At 44.8% G+C, this 21,699-nt stretch overlaps 1 protein-coding gene across 1 annotated transcript in view; it reads left to right on the forward strand.

Moving 5' to 3' along the window:
- Positions 1-21,699, forward strand: part of GRB10 (growth factor receptor bound protein 10) — a 424,392-nt gene that overhangs the window by 178,200 nt on the left and 224,493 nt on the right. Inside the window, exon 4 of the mRNA XM_069730339.1 lies at positions 21,097-21,313. Within this exon, the coding sequence (XP_069586440.1) occupies positions 21,097-21,313 (217 nt within the window). The remainder of the gene's footprint in view (positions 1-21,096; positions 21,314-21,699) is intronic.

The raw sequence follows: 21,699 nt of genomic DNA on the forward strand, positions 1-21,699 counted from the left end.
ACGTTATAAAGTTCTGTGAAGCACCTGAATGTGGAGGGAGGGGGGGGGGGGGGGGTTCATTGTGCTTAATACACATCTAGATAAATTAGTACCTGAGGGGGAATTAGTATCCAAAATGGTCACTTGTTCCTAAACAGTGGAAACCCGCACATCAGGGGCTCTTCCAAACAAGACGCACCATCCCTGCCGTGCGTCCAAACAGTGGTTTTCTACCACATATGGGCTATCGGCATGCTCAGTAGAAATTGCACATAAAATTCTATCATCCATTTTCTCCTGTTACCCTTGTAAAAGTAAAACAAAATTTGAGTCTATATGAAATTTTTTGTGAAAGTTTTTTTCCTTCAGCATTCTAAATATTCCTTTTGAAGCACCTGAAGGGTTAATAAACTTCTTGAATGTGGTTTTGAGCACCTTGAGGGGGGGTGCAGTTTTCTAGAATGGTGTTACTTTTGGGTATTTTCTCTATTTTCTCTCATAGACCCCTCAGTCACTTCAATGTGGTCCCTTAACCCCTTTCTGACCTCGGACGGGATGGTACGTCCGAGGTCAGATCCCCTGCCTTGATGTGGGCTCCGGCGGTGAGCCCGCATCAAAGCCGCGACACGTCAGCTGTTTTGAACAGCCGACATGCGCGCGCAATAGCGGCGAGTGGAATCGCGATCCACCCGCCGCTATTAACTAGCTAAATGCCGCTGTCAAACGCTTTAACTACCGCTTCCGACCGCGCGGCTGGGAATGCGCACATCGCCGACCCCCGTCACATGATCGGGGGTGACCACCCTGTGGTCGGCGCTCGTAGCAAGCCTGTAATTCAGCTGCATAGGAGCGATCTGATGATCGCTCCTATGTAGCTGAGCCGATCCAGTTGTGCCAGCTTCTAGCCTCCCATGGAGGCTATTGAAGCATGGCAAAAGTGAAAAAAAAAAAGAAAAAAAAATGCTTCAGAAAATATGAAATAAATACAAAAATATAAGTTTAAATCACCCCCCTTTCACCCGATTCAAAATAAAACAATAAAAATAAAATCAAATATACACACATATTTGGTATCGCCGCATTCAGAATCGCACGATCTATCAATAAAAAAAGGATTAACCTGATCGCTAAACGGCATAGCGAGAAAAAAATTAAACACGCCAAAATTACGTTTTTTTTTGTCACTGCGACATTGCATTAAAATGCAATAACGGGCGTATTCGTATCTGCACCAAAATGGCATCACTAAAAACATCAGCTCGGCATGCAAAAAATAAGCCCTCACTAGACCCCAGATCACGAAAAATGGAGACGCTATGGGTATCGGAAAATGAGGCAATTCCAATGGAAAGTTTGGAATTTTTTTTGACTACTTAGATAAAAAATAACCTAGTCATGTTTGGTGTCTATGAACTTGTAATGACCTGGAGAATCATAATGGCTGCTCAGTTTTAGCATGAACCTAGCAAAAAAGCCAAACACGCATGGGATTGCACTTTTTATGCAATTTCACCGCCCTTGGAATTTTTTTCCCAGTTTCTAGTACACGACATGGTAAAACCAATGGTGTCGTTCAAAAGTACAACTCGTCTCGCAAAAAATAAGCCCTCACATGACCATATTGACAGAAAAATAAAAAAAGTTGTGGCTCTGGGAAGAAGGGGAGTGAAAAACGAACATGGAAAAACAGAAAATCCCAAGGTCATGAAGGGGTTAAAAAAATATATATAGAAAAATGACCTCTAGTCAGCTTTTAACCCTTATACTTCCTAACAAAAGAATGTTTCAAACATTTTGCTTATGTAAAGTAGACTTTGGAGCTTTATTAAATATTGTGTGACACAACTCTAATTTAAGGGCACAAAATAAAAATTTTGAAAACGGCCAAATTTACCCCACACCCACAAACACATTTCATATCAAAGAAATGTTACCACTATCATGAAGTACAATGTCATGAAAAAATCATTCTCCGAATCAGTGGGATCCATTGAAGCGTTCCAGAGTTATGACCACTTAAAGGGACAGTGATCAGAATTGAAAACATTGGCGTGGTCAGGAAGGTGATAACAGACTTCGAGGTGAAGGGTTTAAATACCGTTGTTGGCATTTTACCGTGGCATTGAAGTGGTTAAACAGAAGGCAGTTGGCTCTAATTGCTCCTATTAAATGCTTGTGTGATCTGTACATCACATCAATTCCTCTCTTGTATGTAGCCAGCTCTGCCTTTAGTCTGCTCTATCCAAAAGCACCATATGTCCTCCGTTCATGTACGGCAGGGTGTGTAGGGAATAAAGTACTGTAATTCATGTGATACTTTTTGATAACTAACATCAAGATATTCTAAACTAAAGTCTCTGTAGTTTTCCTTCCTACCACTGACTGTTAATTGTATTATCCCTGTTCACAAAACGTTCAGTCTTTTATACTTAATTTTTAATTTCCTTATTTTTACACCCCATCCCAGTAGTCTGTCCAGCACTTTCACTGTGCCTGGTGTCTGGTATTGGCTGTGGCACAACACGGTGGCCAATGTGAGCCTTGCAGCTCTGAATGGGGCATTCTGTTTGTTTTTTTTAAACCAGTTGTTTTTTATTAAGGAATTCAAAGAATATAAGTAACAAACAGTCACCAATTACGAAATACAAACCAAAGAAACAAAAAAGAGAATGGTCGGTTTAACCAATGGGGATGGGAAAGGAGGGGAGGGGAAGGTATGCAGCTATACAGCTTATCACCTATAAGATACATGGTGCACAAATAGAGGATCCAACTGCAAAGCCGAGAGTACACAATAAATCGAGACTCAATGGGAATCAGGGAGGTACATCAACTGTGGTATAGATAGAGGAGATCCACGGGTCCCATCAAATGCAAAATCTTTATTTTTTGATTCAAGTCATGCGCCAGCATGATCTCATATGCACAGTGCAGGTTTAAGTGATATATATTCTCGGGTAGAGTAGGGAGAGCCGGAGTCCTCCAATGGGCTGCTATAGTCTGACGGGCCGCTATGAGGGTATTTGTTATAATAGGTCTTAGAGTAAGAGGAAAAGACTCCAAGTCCAAGCCCAGTAAAGCTAGGGAGGGCGTTAGTACCATGGGAAGACCCGTCAGAGAGGAGAGAAGGGAGCCCACTTCAGTCCAGAACTGATTCACACCCGGGCAGGACCACCACATATGGGCCTCTGAGCCCGAATCAGAACATCCCTTCCAACAAGAGGGGGAGAGGGAGGATCCCGGTCCACCAAATCTCGCGATTCGAGTCGGAGTTAAATACCAATTGAACATAAGTTTTTTTTCGATTGCTTCAGATAGTTAATGCAGCGCGTAAAATGAGAAGCATGACCCGAGGCTGTTTGCCATTGTTCTAAAGAAGCTGAGAAGGCAAGTCTGGACTCCCACCTGAGCATATAAGGGAGTTTAGCAGTGAAACGTGATGCAAGAAGGGCTTTATTAATTATAGAAACCCCGCAACGGGCTCGAATGAGCTGTCCAAAGAGCGCTTGTAACGAGAGATTGATCTCCATGGGATCGCAAACTGGGATAGACACCGTGTTAAGAAAGTGTCGGAGCCGAATGTAGGAGAACAGAGATGAGGGAGGGAAAATTTAGAAGCTAGGGCGTTATAAGGAGGAAGACGACCCTGATCCAATAGGTCGGCGAGTGAGAGTGTGGGTGTGAGTCCGACGCCCCATGTTGCAAAGGAGATCTCCCCCATAAGGGCTTCTACAGCTCGCAGGGAAATATGCTTATAAAGGAAAGGGAAATGTGAATTTTTGAATTTATGCCAAGTCGAAAGGAGGCTTTGGATAGAGCGAAGGGTGGTGGGCGGAGAGGAGAAGCGAAGAAGGTTCATTTCCAAAAGAAGTCTGGTCGATCCACGAGGAGCAAAACACGCCTCAATCTGTAACCAAAGCGAGGTAGGAGACTCCAACCACCAAATCCTCGCCACATCTAGAACTGATGAGTGATATGATGCGATGTCAGGAACTCCAAAGCCACCCCTAGTGTATGGGAGGGTCAGAGTGGACATGGCGACATGGTGTGGTTTGTTACTCCAAATGAATCGACTCAGAACCGATTGGAAGAGGTTTAGGTACTTTTTTGGGGAAGGGAAGGGGGATGCAGCAGAAAAGGTATAGGATCTTAGGGAGGAGCATCATTTTAACAGTTTGGATTCGGGTGACCCAAGATAATTGGTGGGCAGAATATTCCGCACATAACAAACGGATAGAGGAAAGTAAGGAGTCGCAGTTAATTCTAATAATGCTTTTAAGAGAGGAGATGTGGATCCCCAAGTAGCAAAAGCCGTCAGGAGTCCAGCTAAAGGGAAATTGTGCGGAAAGCACTTGTTGAGAGGAGGAGGGGAGGTTGACTGGGAAGGTCGAGGACTTGGTAAGGTTGAGCTTATAGAAAGAAGCTTTAGAAAAGTCGGAGAGAACAGACATGATAGCTGGAATAGAGATAGAAGGGTTCGATCAAGTGAGGAGAACATCGTCAGCATAGAGACTGATTCTATGGTTCACAGGGCCCACAGCAATACCTGAAATATCAGGGTGAGTGCGAATGATAGCCACCAGCGGCTCCATAGCAAGGGCAAAAATGAGGGGGGAAAGGGGGCAGCCCTGGCGCGTCCCGTTGGTTATTGAAAAAGTGGAGGAAGAAAAGCCACCCGCTTTAACAAAGGCGCAAGGGGACGAGTATAAGGCCATAATGCCTGACTTTAATATTACCACAAAAGGCAAATTTATCCAGGACCGCCGCCAGGTACCCCCAGTGCACACGGTCAAAAGCTTTTTCCGCATCCAGGGACACGAGCACACCAGGGGAACCTCTCCCCTCTAGTATCTCTAAGAGATTTATGACCCTCCTTGTGGCATCCCTTGCCTGACGGTCAGGAATGAATCCCACCTGGTCCAAAGCAATCAATGACGGGAGTACAACTTTGAGACGGTCCGCTAGTAGCTTAGAATACATTTTCAAGTCACAGTTAAGCAAAGCTATCGGACGATAGCTGCCCGGGTCCGTGGGGGTCTCCCCGGTTTTGGAATTGTAGAGATAGACGCTCTTAGTCCCTCAGGTTTGATGCATCCCTCACGTTGCCAGAACTGGAAAAGATAATAGATGAGCAAGGAGGGAAGAGAAGGAGGAATAGTACTGATAGGGAAATCCGTCTGGGCCAGGGGCAGAGCGTTTTTTTGGAGGCACGAATGACTTCTAGAATTTCAGGGAGGGTGAAAGGCTTATTTAGGTATTCTAATTGGTCTAAGGACAACGAAGGAAGTTTGGCTCTTGCGAGGAAAGCAGAAATGGCGTAAGGGGAGGGTTGCGGCGTAGACGGAGAGGACAGATTATAGAGATCATTATAGTAGGTGCGGAATTGTTCAGCGATTAGAATAGGGTTATGAATTGTCTCTCCACGGGGGGAGATGATGTGCGAAATTCTGGATCGGATCTCTGTTTTTTTAATTCTACGAGCAAGGAGGGCACCAGCCCTGTCCCCCATGCTATAATAGATGGATTTGTGTTTTTTCAGTTGGAGCTCAACTCGCGAAAGAAGGAAAGCGCGTAGTTGGTTCCGACTTTTCAATAAATCTGAAAGGGTCGTAGGATCTTGAGAGGACAAAAGAGAATTTTCGAGTGCTTTAATCCTGGTCAGGAGGGAATCCAGAGTTATATTATACTGTTTTTTGGTGTGGGCTGCTAATTTGAGAAAATGACCGCGCATTACAGCTTTATGAGAAAACCATAACACATCTGGAGCAATGTCATCAACATTATTAAAATGAAAAAATTCCTTCAGGTGGGTAGTAAGGGCGTCATGGTTAATCGGAGAAGTCAGGAGGTGTTCGTTCAATTTCCAGGAAGTCAGGGGGGACTGGGGAGTGGAGTCAGAGAGAGTTAAAGTAATAGGGGCATGGTCTGACCAAGAGATGATGTCAATGCCGGCCATCACACATAAGGGAAGAAGAGAGTCGTTAACTGAAAAATACTCTATACGGCTAAAAGATTTGTCTGGGGGAAAAGAAGGTGTAGTCCCGTTCATTGCTGTGAAGGTAGCGCCAAATGTCATGTAGGTGAAAGGAGGAGGTGATAGGGGCGAGGTCAGATCTAAAAGTCAGGGGATTCAAGCAGTCGAGGGATTTGTTTAGGGGGGCATTAAGGTCGTCCGCAATTAGTTTGTGTCCCACCATAGAAGGAGTAAGGTCATCTAATAGCGTGTTAAGAAAGGCAGATTGTTTTGAGTTCGGGGCGTAAATCGCTAATAAGGAGAACAGAACCTCATTTAAGAGGCAGGTCAGGAGCAAATATCTTCCCTCTGGATCAGAAAAGACCTTAATCAGTTCAAACGACAAGTTGGCGCTAATGAAAATTGCTACACCAGATTTTTTATCCTGAACGTTGGAAAAAAAGCGCTGAGGATAAAAGCGGGAGATTATGCGGTGGTTATCAGCTTCCAATAGATGAGTCTCCTGTAAAAAGACAACATCCGCACGTGATTTTTTTTAGTTGGCCGTATAGGAGTGAACGTTTTTGAGGGGAATTAAGGCCATTCACAATCAAGGCTAATATCGAGACAGGCATGATAAGAATGGGGCCACTAGCTCATATTGTTGGATCAATAAAGAGCGAGGAGGGTAGTCTGCATAAAAGGGAGGGAAGTGGGGGGAAGGGGGAGAAAGGGGCACATAACCAGGGTAACATTAAATAACGTTTCAGACGCTGACGCGCCACAACAAGAACAATGCAAATAAAAAAAGAAATAAAACATCAGTAGCAGAAAAGGAAATGCGGAACCTCGGAGAATAGGACATGGGAGGTCCGCGGTGTTCAACGGTTTACCAGCAATATTTACAAAGAACAAAAATAATTTAAAAAAAAGGAAGAAAATCAAAAAGTCCAGAGCAAGCAAAAATTGCTTGGCGGGGCCACATTCCCAGGTGTAATTGTTAAGGAGGGAAGGGAGCACAGGTGGGGAAAGAGAAATGAGGGAAACAAAGGAAAGAAAGGGGAAGGGAACAATAATACAAACTGGGAAGTGAAAAAGATGAAGACCAGGAAGACGGTCCCCTGGGCATATTATCCAGCAAAAATGAAATCCAGATCAGCGAGAACTAGATCAGGCGATTCTCCATTCTGGGTCGATCCTTTTCCCACGGGGTCCTCTCTTATCGAAGGAGTTGTTGCAGAAGGGGACGCTGGGAGAAAGTTCCAGTTTTTCAGGAGTTGCGCTGCTTGAGCGGGAGTAAGGCAGACGTGAGTGGTGTTGTCTCTGCGAATAATAAGGCGAGTAGGATGACCCCATCTGTATGCCGCCACTTTATCACGCAGCAGCGCTGTATAGGGCTTGAACGTGCGACGCTGGGCCAAGGTGCCTGGTGACCGATCCGGATACACCTCAAGCTTCGCAAAGTGTTCAGAGAGGGCAGGGGTCGCTCTTAGTGCTTTCAAAAAGTCTTCCTTAGCCTCAAAGAAGTGCACTCTTGCGAGTACGTCTCGGGGGAGATCCGAACGGACGCCAGAGGGTTTCTGCACCCTGTGTATGCGGTCTATTTTTAGGTCTCTGGGCTCTAAGTCTGGTAGCGCTTCCAGCATGAAATCCTGGAGAAAGGCTCTCAGCTCCTCAGGAGGGATCGACTCTGGGACGCCTCTAAGGCGGACGTTGTTCCATCTGTCTGTCCTCCAGGTCATAGTTCTTAGCCTGTAACGCCTCAACCGAGAGCTGGAGATGTTCGTGATCATCCAGGAGGGTGTTGTGAGACTGGATGAGTTCAGCCATTTTAGTTTCAAGGTGGTCTGTACGGTTGCCCAGGTCCACAACCTCCCCCCTGAGCTCCGCCACCATGGTCTTCATATCGTCTTGAATGGAGGCTCTGAGCTCTGATAACAGACCTTTCATCAGGGTGAGGGTGACTGGCGTGTCTGAGGAAAGAACAGCAGAAGCAGCGTCTTGTGCTTGGGAGTCTCGGCGCGAAGCACGGGCTGCACGGGGAGAGGGAGGCGCCATGTTGGAGAGGGCGCCGCGTCTGGGCGGCCTGGAGGGAAGTAATCTGAGACCCGTTTAGAGAGCGCAGACTGCAGGTGTTTTACCTTTCCCATCAGGTGAGGGTCGGATAATGTGAATCTCCGGCAAAAATCAGCGGGATATAGATGATCTCGATGACGGGAGCTCCTGGAACAAGGAGCCTCCACCATGAGTAGTCAGGCCACGCCCCTCCGGGCATTCTGTTTGTGATCAGAGCCACGGAGCATGCTGTGGACAAGCGGTCTGTGCTGTAGCCAGTATTGGATGACAGGAGCAGTGGCCTGAGACTATGTTCAGGGAATGGTGAGTAATGGGTATTGTTTGTTTTGGTGCTTGTAGCATGAAAAACAAAAACAAAAAAAACTTTGCCCCTTTTTTTCCATCGCCACAGTTAGTAACTTGGCCTATATTTCCTAGTCAGCGGTAATTATAGCCAGCATCTACTGTAGATTTTGGTAAAAGGTCCTACTAGTGACTGTTTTTAAAATGATCCCTTCTAGTGGAATATAGATGTATTCCCTGGTAAGTTGTTAATTGACTATTATCCTAGCTTTTAAAACTCCATTTTTCTGTATGAATGGCACACATGACCATAATCAACTTTGTATCAAATTCAGATAAACGTCGTTCTTTCACCTGTTGTACTGATGTTTTTGGTGTAGACACTTTCACCTTACTGAGATGAGTCGGTGCTTTTAAAATTTTATTGAGGGAGCTGTTGGAGGCACACACATTCTACGGCAAGTTTTCCTGAAATAACAGTTAAAGCTCGCTCAGACTGGCATATAGCCGGCATATAACATGGATGAGTGCTTATCTGATGTTTCATTGGATTACACTCGCTCCAATGTTGGATTATGGAGCAGTCTATGGGTGTGTGCAAAACATTGCCTGTATAATAAGTTTTATTATATTCACCTGCAGGGCGGTCCAGTCCAATGGGTGTCGCAGGTCCGGGTCCGGTGCCTCCCATCTTCTTGCAATGCGCAGGCGTACTTATCTGCCCTGTTGAGGGCAGAGCAAAGTACTGTACTGTGCATGGCGGAGGGCCTCTCTGACCTTGTCCTTTTGCCTGTGCACTGCAGTACTTTGCTCTGCCCTCAACAGACCGCCCCGCAGGTGAGTATAATTTATTTTTCTTCTCTTACAGGTTAGGTTGGGGGCTTATATACAGCATTAGAGAATGCTGTATATCAGCCCTGAAAGGTGATGGCCGTAACTCATATCGACCAAACCTGGTGACATGTTCCCTTTTAGCATTTACCTTTTAGCATGTTCCCTTTTAGCATGTCTGGTCAGGAAATGGCCTGATCCTGAGCTGATAAAACAAGCAAAAATACATGACTCTGAAAGCCAGCAGATTTACCTGTATTTTGTTTTACGTTTTCAATAGACATATGTTAGAGAATTTCAGCACATTTAACCTTTTGGTGACCTCTAATAATTTTGAGAATCTGTAGATTCCTATAATAACAAAAGCTGGTAAATGTATGTTGCGGATTTCTTTTTTTTCTTTTCTTTTTTTTTTTTTAAATCTTAGTTAACCCCTTAGTGACAGCCAAATTTAAAAAATCTGACCAGTGTCACTTTATGTAGTAATATCTCTGGAACTCTTTGATATATTCCAGTGATTTTGAGACTGTTTTTTCGGGACACATTATACTTTATGATAATTGTAAATTTGGGTTATGTTTTGTTTATAAAAAAAAATAACAAATTTGACAAATGTAAAAAAAAAAAAAATAGCAATTGTCAAACTTTGAATAATTATCCCTTTAATGCAGAGAGTCACACCATAGAAAAACATTAATAAATGACATTTCTCTCATGTCTGCTTTACATCAGCACCATTTGTAAAATGTTTTATTTTGTTAGCATTTTAGGAGGTTTAAAATTGTTGCAGCAAGTTTAAATTTTTTCCTGGAAATTTACAAAATTATTGTTTCTAAAGACCTCTCCAGGTTTGAAGTGACTTTAGGGATCCCATATATTGTAAAAACCCCCAAAGTGATACCATTTTAAAAACAGCACCACCTGACATACTGAAAACTGCTGTCAGGTAGTTTATTAACCCTTCAGGTGATTTTCAAAAATTAATACAAAGTGGCATAACAGAAACCAAAAAGTTGATTTTAACCACCTAAATGCCGCTGACTTTTTTTTAACAGATCACTATAGCCGTCAGACTCTAAGGCTGCTATTTGCTTGTGAATTGCCATGGCAAACATCAGGACCACACAATCTTGATCTCAGGGTGCCGAAGGGAATAAAGAGGGAGAAGCCACACTTAAACATTTAAATGATGTAGTTACTATTGACCGCAGAATCTAAGGGGTTAAACAGATATGGATGGTGCCAACGCTGATTGTGGCTGATGCAGCAAGTTGTCAGCTATAGTGCAGTTGACAGCTGTGGGATTGTCACCTGTATGGGGACGCCTTTCTCTTATATCTCAGGTCAGTAAAAAAGACGTATTGACGGTCATTAAGGGGTTAATGTGCTTTTATCGGTCGTCCATGACAGCACCACAGAGAGAGAGGGGATCCGCCCTTCAGGAACAAAAAACCTACAGATACACAAGGGCGGCACCTCTCTCAGTTGGTTTCCTGTTCCTGGAGGACAGGATGTCCTACAGATATCTGTACTTCATCTGATCTGAGAATTATCCAGGCCAGCTGTTCGACTCAGGTAGTGAGGGGGTCTCCAACCTCTGTCAGGGCGGGTCCCTGGAAGCGCCACGGTGGGTCCAGGTAGGGCTCCACGGCAGTGAGCGGAGTGGGTTGAGCGGAGTCCGGAGGATGTCAGTCTCCTGGTGCCAGCGACAGAGGTGAGTATCCCCCCCCCCCCCCTCCCCGGTCCGTCCAGTTTCCCAGTGCCTCAACAGCCCCTGCGACCTGTCGGTCATCCTGTCCGGGGGGCGTGGCGGTGTGCAGCGGGGTCGGGACTTGAAATGTCGGGGCGGGGCCGGGACCGGAATTTGGACGCCGGCTTCTGCTGCAGGCGCCGCTATGCTGCGGCCACGTGGGGAAAACGGTGGGGAGCTATGGGGGGACTGGCAGTGACCTGCACGGGGAGGGGGCGGAACCCCTGGCCACACCCCTGCTAACATTCTGGTTCCTGGGGAAGGCCTATTTAAGGCTACACTGAAGGCTGCAGGGCTGCTTGTGAGCTCATTTGCAGCAATGGATGAGCCAGAAGCTCCCGTCGGACTGCTGGAGCAGGACAGAGCCTCGGAGAGGTCCCATGCAAACCCCCAGCCGAAGACCCGCGGACGCAGTGATCAGCCCAGTCGCAGGACTTCATCTAGACTGAAGGATCCGGTTCGCTCCCCCAGTAATCCAGTACCTACCGCTGCTGCCTGGGTAAGAGACCTTCGTGAACATGCCCTGATGCAGTCTTTTCGTATGTTTTTTTCCTTAGGGGAAAAAATGCGCTGGTAAAGTAAAGAATGAGTGTGCACTATGTGGTTGCCCTTTGCCAGACGCCTACCCTAAAAGACTGTCAGTCGTTCGTGTGACAGACGGTATTGAGAAAAGGATATATATATATATATATATATATATATATATATATATATATATATATATATATATATATATATATATATATATATACATTTTATAGCGGTAGTACTAGTTAAATTACATAGGGTTTTTTCCACTCCCATAGGTGGCGGAAGAGTCTCCCGATTTTACTTAAAACCTTAGAGAAATCATCAGGAGAGAAGTAAAAGATTCCCTAAAATCCTTGCCCAAGTGGAGCCTTGCAAGAGGAGAAGGGAACCTAGCGTTTCAGATTCAGGTTCGTCTACTGCCCCTAGGAAAGTATGTAGTTCGGAAGCCTCCATCTCCTCTGCATCCTCTTCAGAGGAGGATGCTAATCGACTTTGCTTCCCGCTAGACCAGATGGACAGGCTGATTAAATCAGTCAGATCCACCATGGGGTGGCTGACGAAAAACCAGAACTTTCGCCGCAAGACCTAATGTACGAGAAAGCGTAACTCATTTCCTCTTAATGACAAAGTTCAGAACCTTATCAAAAGAGAGTAGAAAAAGCCAGAAAAAAAGGGCTCCCTGCCACTGACTTTTAAACGGAGATATCCCTTTGATGACTCCTTGGTGAGCATGTGGGATAAGGTGCCAAAATGAGATGCAGCGGTAGCTAAGGCTTCTAAAAAATCCTCTAATCCTTCGATGACATGGCTTCTTTAAAAGATCCTCTTGGTAAGAAAGCAGATTCGTTTCTTAAAGGGACTTGGGAGATGTCGGCAGGTGCTCTAAGACCTGCAGTAGCTGTGACATAGACTTAGCTAGAGTCTAAGCTAGAAGATGGAGCCTCTAGGGAATCCATGTTAAGATACCTGCCAACAATCCAGAATGCTGCTGCTTTTCTCACCGACGTGTCTGCAGATTCTGCAAGGATGGCAGCTATGGCTGCAGGGTTATCAAATGTTGGCTTGCAGGGCCCTATGGCTGAAGTGTTGGCCCGGCAACATTCAGGCCAGATCCCGTCTTTGCTCTATTCCATGCGAAGGAGAATACCTGTTTGGTCCGGTTCTAGACGAACTGCTGGAAAACGCCGGAGACAAGAAAAAGAAATTTCCCAGTGTACTGACCACTTCTTATAGGGGTCCTTTCACAGGGAAAATGGTTCTTTCGCAGAAGGCCGGTCAGGGACCAAGGCAGATGGGACGATAAAAAGAAAAAAGGTACTGGATTCATGTTTGGAGATGGGAGACGTCCAAAATTTCCAGTAGCAATTGGTTTTTGGGAATAGCAGCTACAGGTCTACTGCTAAAGTTCTCTGTCCCTCATAATTTCTTCAGAGTTACCCCGCTCAGGTCCTCTCCAGCAGAACAGGTGGCCCTGGAAATGGAAATTCAAGACCTGCTCAGTAAGAAGGTCCTATCAAAGGTTCTGGAAGGAGAATTGGGTAGAGGATTCTACTCTCCTCTGTTCCTAATACGTAAACCAGACTGCTCCTTCAGAACTATTATCAACCTTAGGGCTCTTAACAATTTTCTGACCATACAACCGTTTAAAATGGAGACTGTTAATACCGCAGTAAAATTGCTGTTTAAAAACTGCTTTATGGTGGTGTTGGATTTAAAGGACGCCTATTACCATATCCCCATTTATGCAGGCCACCAACTAATCCTGAGGGTAGCGGTCCGGTTAGATGAAGTGTTCAGACATTTCCAGTATAGGGCGCTCCCTTTTGGTATATTGGTCCCCCCCCCCGGGTATTTACTAAGGTCATGGCCCACATACATGAGTCTGACATTCTGGTAATCCCCTACCTTGACGATCTCCTTATCGTAGGTAAAACAGCAGATCACTGTTTAGAACAATTACAAAATGTAATGTCTGCCCTGGAGCGACTGGGATGGTTACTAAATGTCAAGTCCCGGTTACAGCCCATGAAAGTGCAGCGATTCTTAGGCCAGACCTTGGATTCCCAGGATCAGGAATGCTGTTTACCTCACAAAAAAATAGATTGCCTACACCTTCAAGTGCTAAACACCTCCAAAAAAACCCACCATGTCCCTTAGAAAAGCGATGTCTCTGTTAGGCTCTCTCTCGTCCTGCATTCCAGTGGTCCGTTGGGCCCAGTATCATACAAGGATATTTCAGGGCGAGGTATTACAACAAAAAATTTTGGGGGGTCACTTAGAGAGCCAGCTGACCTTGTCCCAAAACGCTATTGTATCCCTCGAGTGGTGGCTAGACCGAAATAACCTATCCACGGGGGTCCCCTGGGAATATAACATAACCCGTATAATCACCTCACATACTAGCCTTTCTGGTTGGGGGGCTCACATGGGGGAAATTATAATCCAGGGACTTTGGGACCAGCTTCAGACGGAAATGTACTTTATCCTGAAGGAGTTAATGGCGGTGTAGCAGGCAGTTAAGACTCCTTGTCTATCTACAGGGCCACCACGTGCGGATATTCTCCGACAATCGGATCACCGTGGCATATATCAATCATTAAGGTGGAACCCGTTCCAAATCCCTGATGAACGTGGCAGATCGTCTGTTCCAGCTAGCAGAGCAACACTTTCTCTCATTGACGGCTCTTCCTATAAGAGGAGTAAAAAATACTATGGCGGATTAGTTAAGCCGCAACACCTTGAGGCAGGGAGAATGGTCCCTAAACAACTCCATCTTCAACCTCATTGTGGAAAGGTGGGGTCAACCGGAGGTAGATCTTTTCGCCACAAAGGAAAACAGGAAAGTGAGACAGTTCTGCTCTAAACCCCAGAGAAAATCCTCTGCCAGTAGACTCCCTCCTCGCAGACTGGAACTTCAGGCTAGCTTACGCCTTTCCTCCCCTGTCTCTACTTCCTCTGGTGGTGAGGAAAATCAGGAAGGACAAGGCCTAGAGTATCTAGCAGTGACTGATCCTTGGAAGATAGATAATGCCTTATTCGTGTCCTATCAAGGTAGTAGGAAAGGTCATAGAGCATCAAAATCTACGCTAGCTAGGTGGATCAGGGAGGCAATTTTGCTGGCATACGTCTCAAAGGACAAGCCGACGCCTGAAGTATCGTTGTATATAAATTATACTGTTAACCTTGGTGGTCCTCTTGTGCTCTGTAAACCAACTGATGCGTGGGAGAGGTGCCGCCCTTGTGTATCTGTAGGTTTCCTGTTCCTGAAGGGCGGATCCCCTCTTTCTCTCTGTGGTGCTGTCATGGACTCCGAAAAACACCGTTAACCGGTGAGTAACGAAGACTCTTCCTCATATTGGGGGAAGGTACCCTTGGTGAAAGTTCATCCTGATGAATTCAGAAGTGTGTGTATGTTTGTGTGCAAACGTTTTAGGTTGCAGAGTACTTTGACTCCTCATTCTCCGGATTGGTGGGGTCTTGGCCGTAACCCCCAGCATCTATACTTTATTTTCTGTCCTGTGGATAGCTGACAAATGTTTAGCTTGTAATTTAGTTGCATCTAGAATTCTATATGAGCAAGAATTGCATGACAAACTGTTTATTGTATATACGGTAAGTTCTCTGCCATCTAAAATATTAGTCCTAAGCATTCTGTGTGCTAGACCTTCACTATTACATTTTCTAAATCCCTTGCATTGGTGACATTTTTTCTGTAAAGCCGGTCAGGCCAGCTGTAGTCCTTGATGTCTCCTAGGTATCTGTATTATGGCTGTAGCATTGGAGACACAAACCTTGGAGGCTACAGACTATAGATCTTTTTGAGTGCAAAATCGCTAAGCTCAATGATTTTGCAACTCCTGCTGGCTCCTACACGATAAATATTTTTCTATTTAACTGCTGATACACTATGCTATTCTGATACTTAAATGGGAATATACTATTAAGGGTATAAATCCCCTTAGTGACGGAGCCAATTTTTTAAAATCTGACCAGTGTCACTTTGTGGTAATAACTCTGGAACACTTAAACAAATCCCAGTGATTTTGAGACTGTTTTTTTGTGACACATTATACTTTATGATAATCGTAAATTTAGGTCGATATGTTGTGTATATTTATAAAAAATATCAGAAATTTGAGAAAAATGTTAAAAATTTGCAATTTTTAAACTTTGAATGCTTGTCCCTTTTAATCCAGATAGTCATACCATAGAAAAACATTAATATATAACATTTCCCTGATGTCTGCTTTAAATCAGCACCATTTTCAAAATGTTCTTTTATTTTGTTAGCATTTTAGGAGCTTTAAAAATGTAGCAGTAATTTTTCACTTTATCAAGGAAATTAACAAAATTTATTTATTTATGAACCTATCAATGTTTGAAGTGCCTTTAGGGGTCCCATATGTTAGGAAAATTTATACCATTTTAACCCCTTCCCGACCCATGACGCCACGTAGGCGTCATGAAAGTCGGTGCCATTCCGACCCATGACGCCTGTGCAGCGTCATGGAAAGATCGCGTCCCTGCAGATCGGGTGAAAGGGTTAACTCCCATTTCACCCGATCTGCAGGGACAGGGGGATTGGTAGTTTAGCCCAGGGGGGGTGGCTTCACCCCCTCGTGGCTACGATCGCTCTGATTGGCTGTTGAAAGTGAAACTGCCAATCAGAGCGATTTGTAATATTTCACCTATTATAACGGGTGAAATATTACAATCCAGCCATGGCCGATGCTGAAATATCATCGGCCATGGCTGGAAATACTAGTGTGCCCCCACCCCACCCCTCCGATCGCCCCCCCCAGCCCCCCGATCTGGCCGGTACACTGCTCCGGCTCCCCTCCGTCCAGTGCTCCGCTCCCCCCCGTGCTCTTGTCCGCTCCCCCCGTGCTCCAATCACCCCCCCTGCACTCCGATCCACCCCCCCGGTGCTCCGTTCCACCCCCCCGTGCTCCATTCCAGCCCCCCCGTGCTCCGTTCCACGCCCCCCGTGCTCCGTTCCACCCCTCCCGCACTCCGATTCCCCCCCCCCGTGGTCCCTCCCCCACCCCATCATACTTACCGATCCAGCCGGGGTCCCGTCCGTCTTCTCCCTGGGCGCCGCCATCTTCCAAAATGGCGGGCGCATGCGCAGTGCGCCCGCCGAATCTGCCGGCCGGCAGATTCGTTCCAAAGTGCATTTTGATCACTGAGATAGATTATATCTGTGATCAAAATAAAAAAAATAATAAATGACCCCCCCCCCTTTGTCACCCCCATAGGTAGGGACAATAAAAAAATAAAGAAATTTTTTTTTTTCCACTAATGTTAGAATAGGGTTAGGGGTAGGGTTAGGGTTAGGGTTAGGGCTAGTGGTAGGGTTAGGGGTAGGGTTAGGGTTAGGGCTAGGGTTAGGGTTTCGGTATGTGCACACGTATTCTGGTCCTCTGCGGATTTTTCCGCTGCGGATTTGATAAATCCGCAGTGCTAAACCGCTGCGGATTTATGGCGGATTTACCGCGGTTTTTCTGCGCATTTCACTGCGGTTTTACAACTGCGATTTTCTATTGGAGCAGTTGTAAAACCGCTGCGGAATCCGCACAAAGAAGTGACATGCTGCGGAATGTAAACCGCTGCGTTTCCGTGCAGTTTTTCCGCAGCATGGGCACAGCGATTTTTGTTTCCCGTAGGTTTACATTGAACTGTAAACTCATGGGAAACTGCTGCGGATCCGCAGCGTTTTCCGCAGCGTGTGCACATACCTTTAGAATTAGGCTATGTGCACACGGTGCGGATTTGGCTGCGGATCCGCAGCAGTGTTCAATCAGGTTTACAGTACCATGTAAACATATGAAAAACCAAATCCGCTGTGCCCATGGTGCGGAAAATACCGCGCGGAAACGCTGCGTTGTATTTTCCGCAGCATGTCAATTCTTTGTGCGGATTCCGCAGCGTTTTACACCTGTTCCTCAATAGGAATCCGCAGGTGAAATCCGCACAAAAAACACTGGAAATCCGCGGAAAATCCGCAGGTAAAACGCAGTGCCTTTTACCCGCGGATTTTTCAAAAATGGTGCGAAAATATCTCACACGAATCCGCAACGTGGGCACATAGCCTTAGGGTTAGGGTTGGAATTAGGGTTGTGGTTATGGTTAGGGGTGTGTTGGGGTTAGGGTTGTGGTTAGGGTTAGGGGTGTGTTGCGGTTAGGGTTGTGTTTAGGGTTATGGCTACAGTTGGGATTAGGGTTAGGGGTGTGTTGGGGTTAGTATTGGAGGTAGAATTGAGGGGTTACCACTGTTTAGGCACATCAGGGGTCTCCAAACGCAACATGGCGCCACCATTGATTCCAGCCAATCTCGTATTCAAAAAGTCAAATGGTGCTCCCTCACTTCCGAGCCCTGACGTGTGCCCAAACAGTGGTTTACCCCCACATATGGGGTACCAGCATACTCAGGATAAACTGCGCAACAATTACTGGGGTCCAATTTCTCCTGTTACCCTTGTGAATCAAAAAAAATGCTTGCTAAAACATAATTTTTGAGGAAAGAAAAATGATTTTTTATTTTCACGGCTCTGCGTTGTAAACGTCTGTGAAGCACTTGGGGGTTCAAAGTGCTCACCACATATCTAGATAAGTTCCTTGGGGGGTCTAATTTCTAAAATGGGGTCACTTGTGGGGGTTTCTACTGTTTAGGCACACCAGGGGCTCTGCAAACGCAACGTGACACCCGCAGACCATTCCATCAAAGTCTGCATTTCAAAACGTCACTACTTCAATTCCAAGCCCCGGCATGTGCCCAAACAGTAGTTTACCCCCACATATGGGGTATCACCGTACTCAGGAGAAACTGGACAACAAATATTGGGGTCAAATTTCTCCTGTTACCCTTGGGAAAATTAAAAAATTCTGGGCTAAATAATTATTTTTGAGGAAAGAAAACGTATTTATTATTTTCACGGCTCTGCATTATAAACTTCTATGAAGCGCTTGGGGGTTCAAAGTGCTCACCACACATCTAGATAAGTTCCTTTCGGGGTCTAGTTTCCAAAATGCGGTCACTTGTGGGGGGTTTCTACTGTTAAGCCACATCAGGGGCTCTGCAAACGCAACGTGACGCCCACAGAGCATTCCATCAAAGTCTGCATTTCAAAACGTCACTACTTCACTTCCGAGCCTCGGCATGTGCCCAAACAGTGGTTTACCCCCACATATGGGGTATCAGCGTACTCAGGAGAAACTGGACAACTTTTGGGGTCAAATTTCTCCTGTTACCCTTGGGAAAATAAAAAATTGCTGGCTAAAAGATCATTTTTGAGAAAATATTTTTTTTTTTTATTTTCATGGCTCTGCGTTATAAACTTCTGTGAAGCACTTGGGGGTTCAAAGTCCTCACCACACATCTAGATTAGTTCCTTTGGGGGTCTAGTTTCCAAAATGGTGTCATTTCTGGGGGATCTCCAATGTTTAGGCACACAGGGGCTCTCCAAACGTAACATGGTGTCCGCTAATGATTGGAGCTAATTTTCCATTTAAAAAGCCAAATGGCGTGCCATCCCTTCCGAGCCCTGCCGTGCGCCCAAACAGTGGTTTACCCCCACATTTTGGGTATCTGCGTACTCAGGACAAACAGGACAACAATATTTGGGGTCCAATTTCTCCTATTATCCTTGGCAAAATAGGAAATTCCAGGCTAAAAAATCATTTTTGAGGAAAGAAAAATTATTTTTTATTTTCATGGCTCTGCGTTATAAACTTCTGTGAAGCAACTGGGGGTTTAAAGTGCTCAATATGCATCTAGATAAGTTCCTTGGGGGGTCTAGTTTCCAAAATGGGGTCACTTGTGGGGGAGCGCCAATGTTTAGGCACACAGGAGCTCTCCAAACGCGACATGGTGTCCGCTAACGATGGAAATAATTTTTCATTCAAAAAGTCAAATGGCGCTCCTTCCCTTCCGAGCCTTACCATGTGCCCAAACAGTGGTTTACCCCCACATGTGAGGTATTGGTGTACTCAGGAGAAATTGCCCAACACATTTTAGGATCCATTTTATCCTGTTGCCCATGTGAAAATGAAAAAATTGAGGCTAAAAGAATTTTTTTGTGAAAAAAAAGTACTTTTTCATTTTTACGGATTAATTTGTGAAGCACCTGGGGGTTCAAAGTGCTCACTATGCATCTAGATAAGTTCCTTGGGGCGTCTAGTTTCCAAAATGGGGTCACTTGTGGGGGAGCTCCAATGTTTAGGCACACGGGGGCTCTCCAAACGTGACATGGTGTCCGCTAAAGAGTGGAGCCAATTTTTGATTCAAAAAGTCAAATGGCGCTCCTTCCCTTCCAAGCCCTGCCGTGCGCCCAAACAGTGGTTTACCCCCACATATGAGGTATCGGCGTACTCGGGACAAATTGGACAACAACTTTCGTGGTTCAGTTTCTCCTTTTACCATTGGGAAAATAAAAAAATTGTTGCTAAAAGATAATTTTTGTGACTAAAAAGTTAAATGTTCATTTTTTCCTTCCATGTTTCTTCTGCTGCTGTGAAGCACCTGAAGGGTTAATAAACTTCTTGAATGTGGTTTTGAGTACCTTGAGGGGTGCAGTTTTTAGAATGGTGTCACTTTTGGGTATTTTCAGCCATATAGACCCCTCAAACTGACTTCAAATGTGAGGTGGTCCCTAAAAAAAATGGTTTTGTAAATTTCGTTGTAAAAATGACAAATCGCTGGTCAAATTTTAACCCTTATAACTTCCTAACAAAAAAAAATTTTGTTTCCAAAATTGTGCTGATGTAAAGTAAACATGTGGGAAATGTTATTTATTAACTATTTTGTGTCACATATCTCTCTGGTTTAACAGAATAAAAATTCAAAATGTGAAAATTGCGAAATTTTCAAAATTTTCGCCAAATTTCCGTTTTTATCACAAATAAACGCAGAATTTATTGACCTAAATTTACCACTAACATGAAGCCCAATATGTCACGAAAAAACAATCTCAGAACCGCTAGGATCCGTTGAAGCGTTCCTGAGTTATTACCTCATAAAGGGACACTGGTCAGAATTGCAAAAAACGGCAAGGTCTTTAAGGTCAAAATAGGCTGGGTCATGAAGGGGTTAAAAACAGCACCCTGACATATTGAAAACTACAGTCAGGTACTTTCTTAACCCTTCAGGTGACTTTCAGGAATTAATGCAAAGTGGCATGACAGAAATGAAAATGTGTATTTTTACCATCTAAATGCCGCTAACTTCTGAACAGGTTACAACAGCCGTCAGATTCTAAGGTCGCTATTTGGTCTTGATTTGCCATCGCAAACATGAGCACCACAAAATCATGATCTGAGGGCACCAATTGGGATAAAGAGGAAGCCCCCACCCTCTGTTAACCATTTATAATGATGTAGTCACAATTGACAGCAGCTTCTAAGGGGTTAAACAGATTTGGACTGTGCATTGATTGAGCCATTGATCATGGCTAATGCAACAAGTTGTCAGCTATAGTGGACAGCCGACAGTTGCTGGATTGTTACCTGTGTGGGGAGGCTAATCTCTTATTTCTCAGGTCAGTTAAAAGACGTATTGGCGGTCATTAAGGGGTTAAAGGAACAAGTTTCTGCATTGAATCTCTCATATGAAAATACACCATTTTTCCTCAGTTGGGTGATATTAGAAGAATGCATTCAATGGGTTAGCTTCTTTTTTTTTTCTTTTCATTTTTAGATGACGATGTTGACCTAGAGGCCTTGGTTAATGATATGAATTCTTCGTTGGACAGTTTATACTCTACATGCAGCAGGGTGGCTGATTCTGTGCCACTTCTAAAAAATGGTCAGCTTAATCGGAGCCCGCTATCAAACTCAGGAGCCAACACTCTTCCGTTCATGCCACAGAGACAGAAAATGCAGCGCTCCCAACCCATGCAAATTCAAGCAGTAAGGTACAATGACCCAAAATCTGCTTACATTTTTTTGTATGAATCTGTAACAAACTTGTTTTTTTTTTTTTTGCTTATTGATCAGATTTTAAAAATGTTTGGTCATCATTCAAAAAACTGTAAATTACATTTTTTTTTTTTTGCAAAGATGAATAAAAGTAAAGATTTTACATGTTGTTCAATTAAAGCATATAAGAGAAGCGTATAGTGAACAATAAAATGTTGTACAATTATTAGATGGGTGCTATGGTGTTGAAGGGCACCTTCTTGGGGGGAAAAAAAAAGCTTGTTTACTGCAGCATTGGCTACAGAGTGAAATTCCGTTTCCCTGCAGCCACTCTCTTGGGTCATTGGGGCGGTGCAGGGGGCCGCTGGTCACTGCTCCTTTG

Source organism: Ranitomeya imitator, chromosome 6 (genome assembly GCF_032444005.1).
Source record: "Ranitomeya imitator isolate aRanImi1 chromosome 6, aRanImi1.pri, whole genome shotgun sequence".
NCBI classification, from domain to species: domain Eukaryota; kingdom Metazoa; phylum Chordata; class Amphibia; order Anura; family Dendrobatidae; genus Ranitomeya; species Ranitomeya imitator.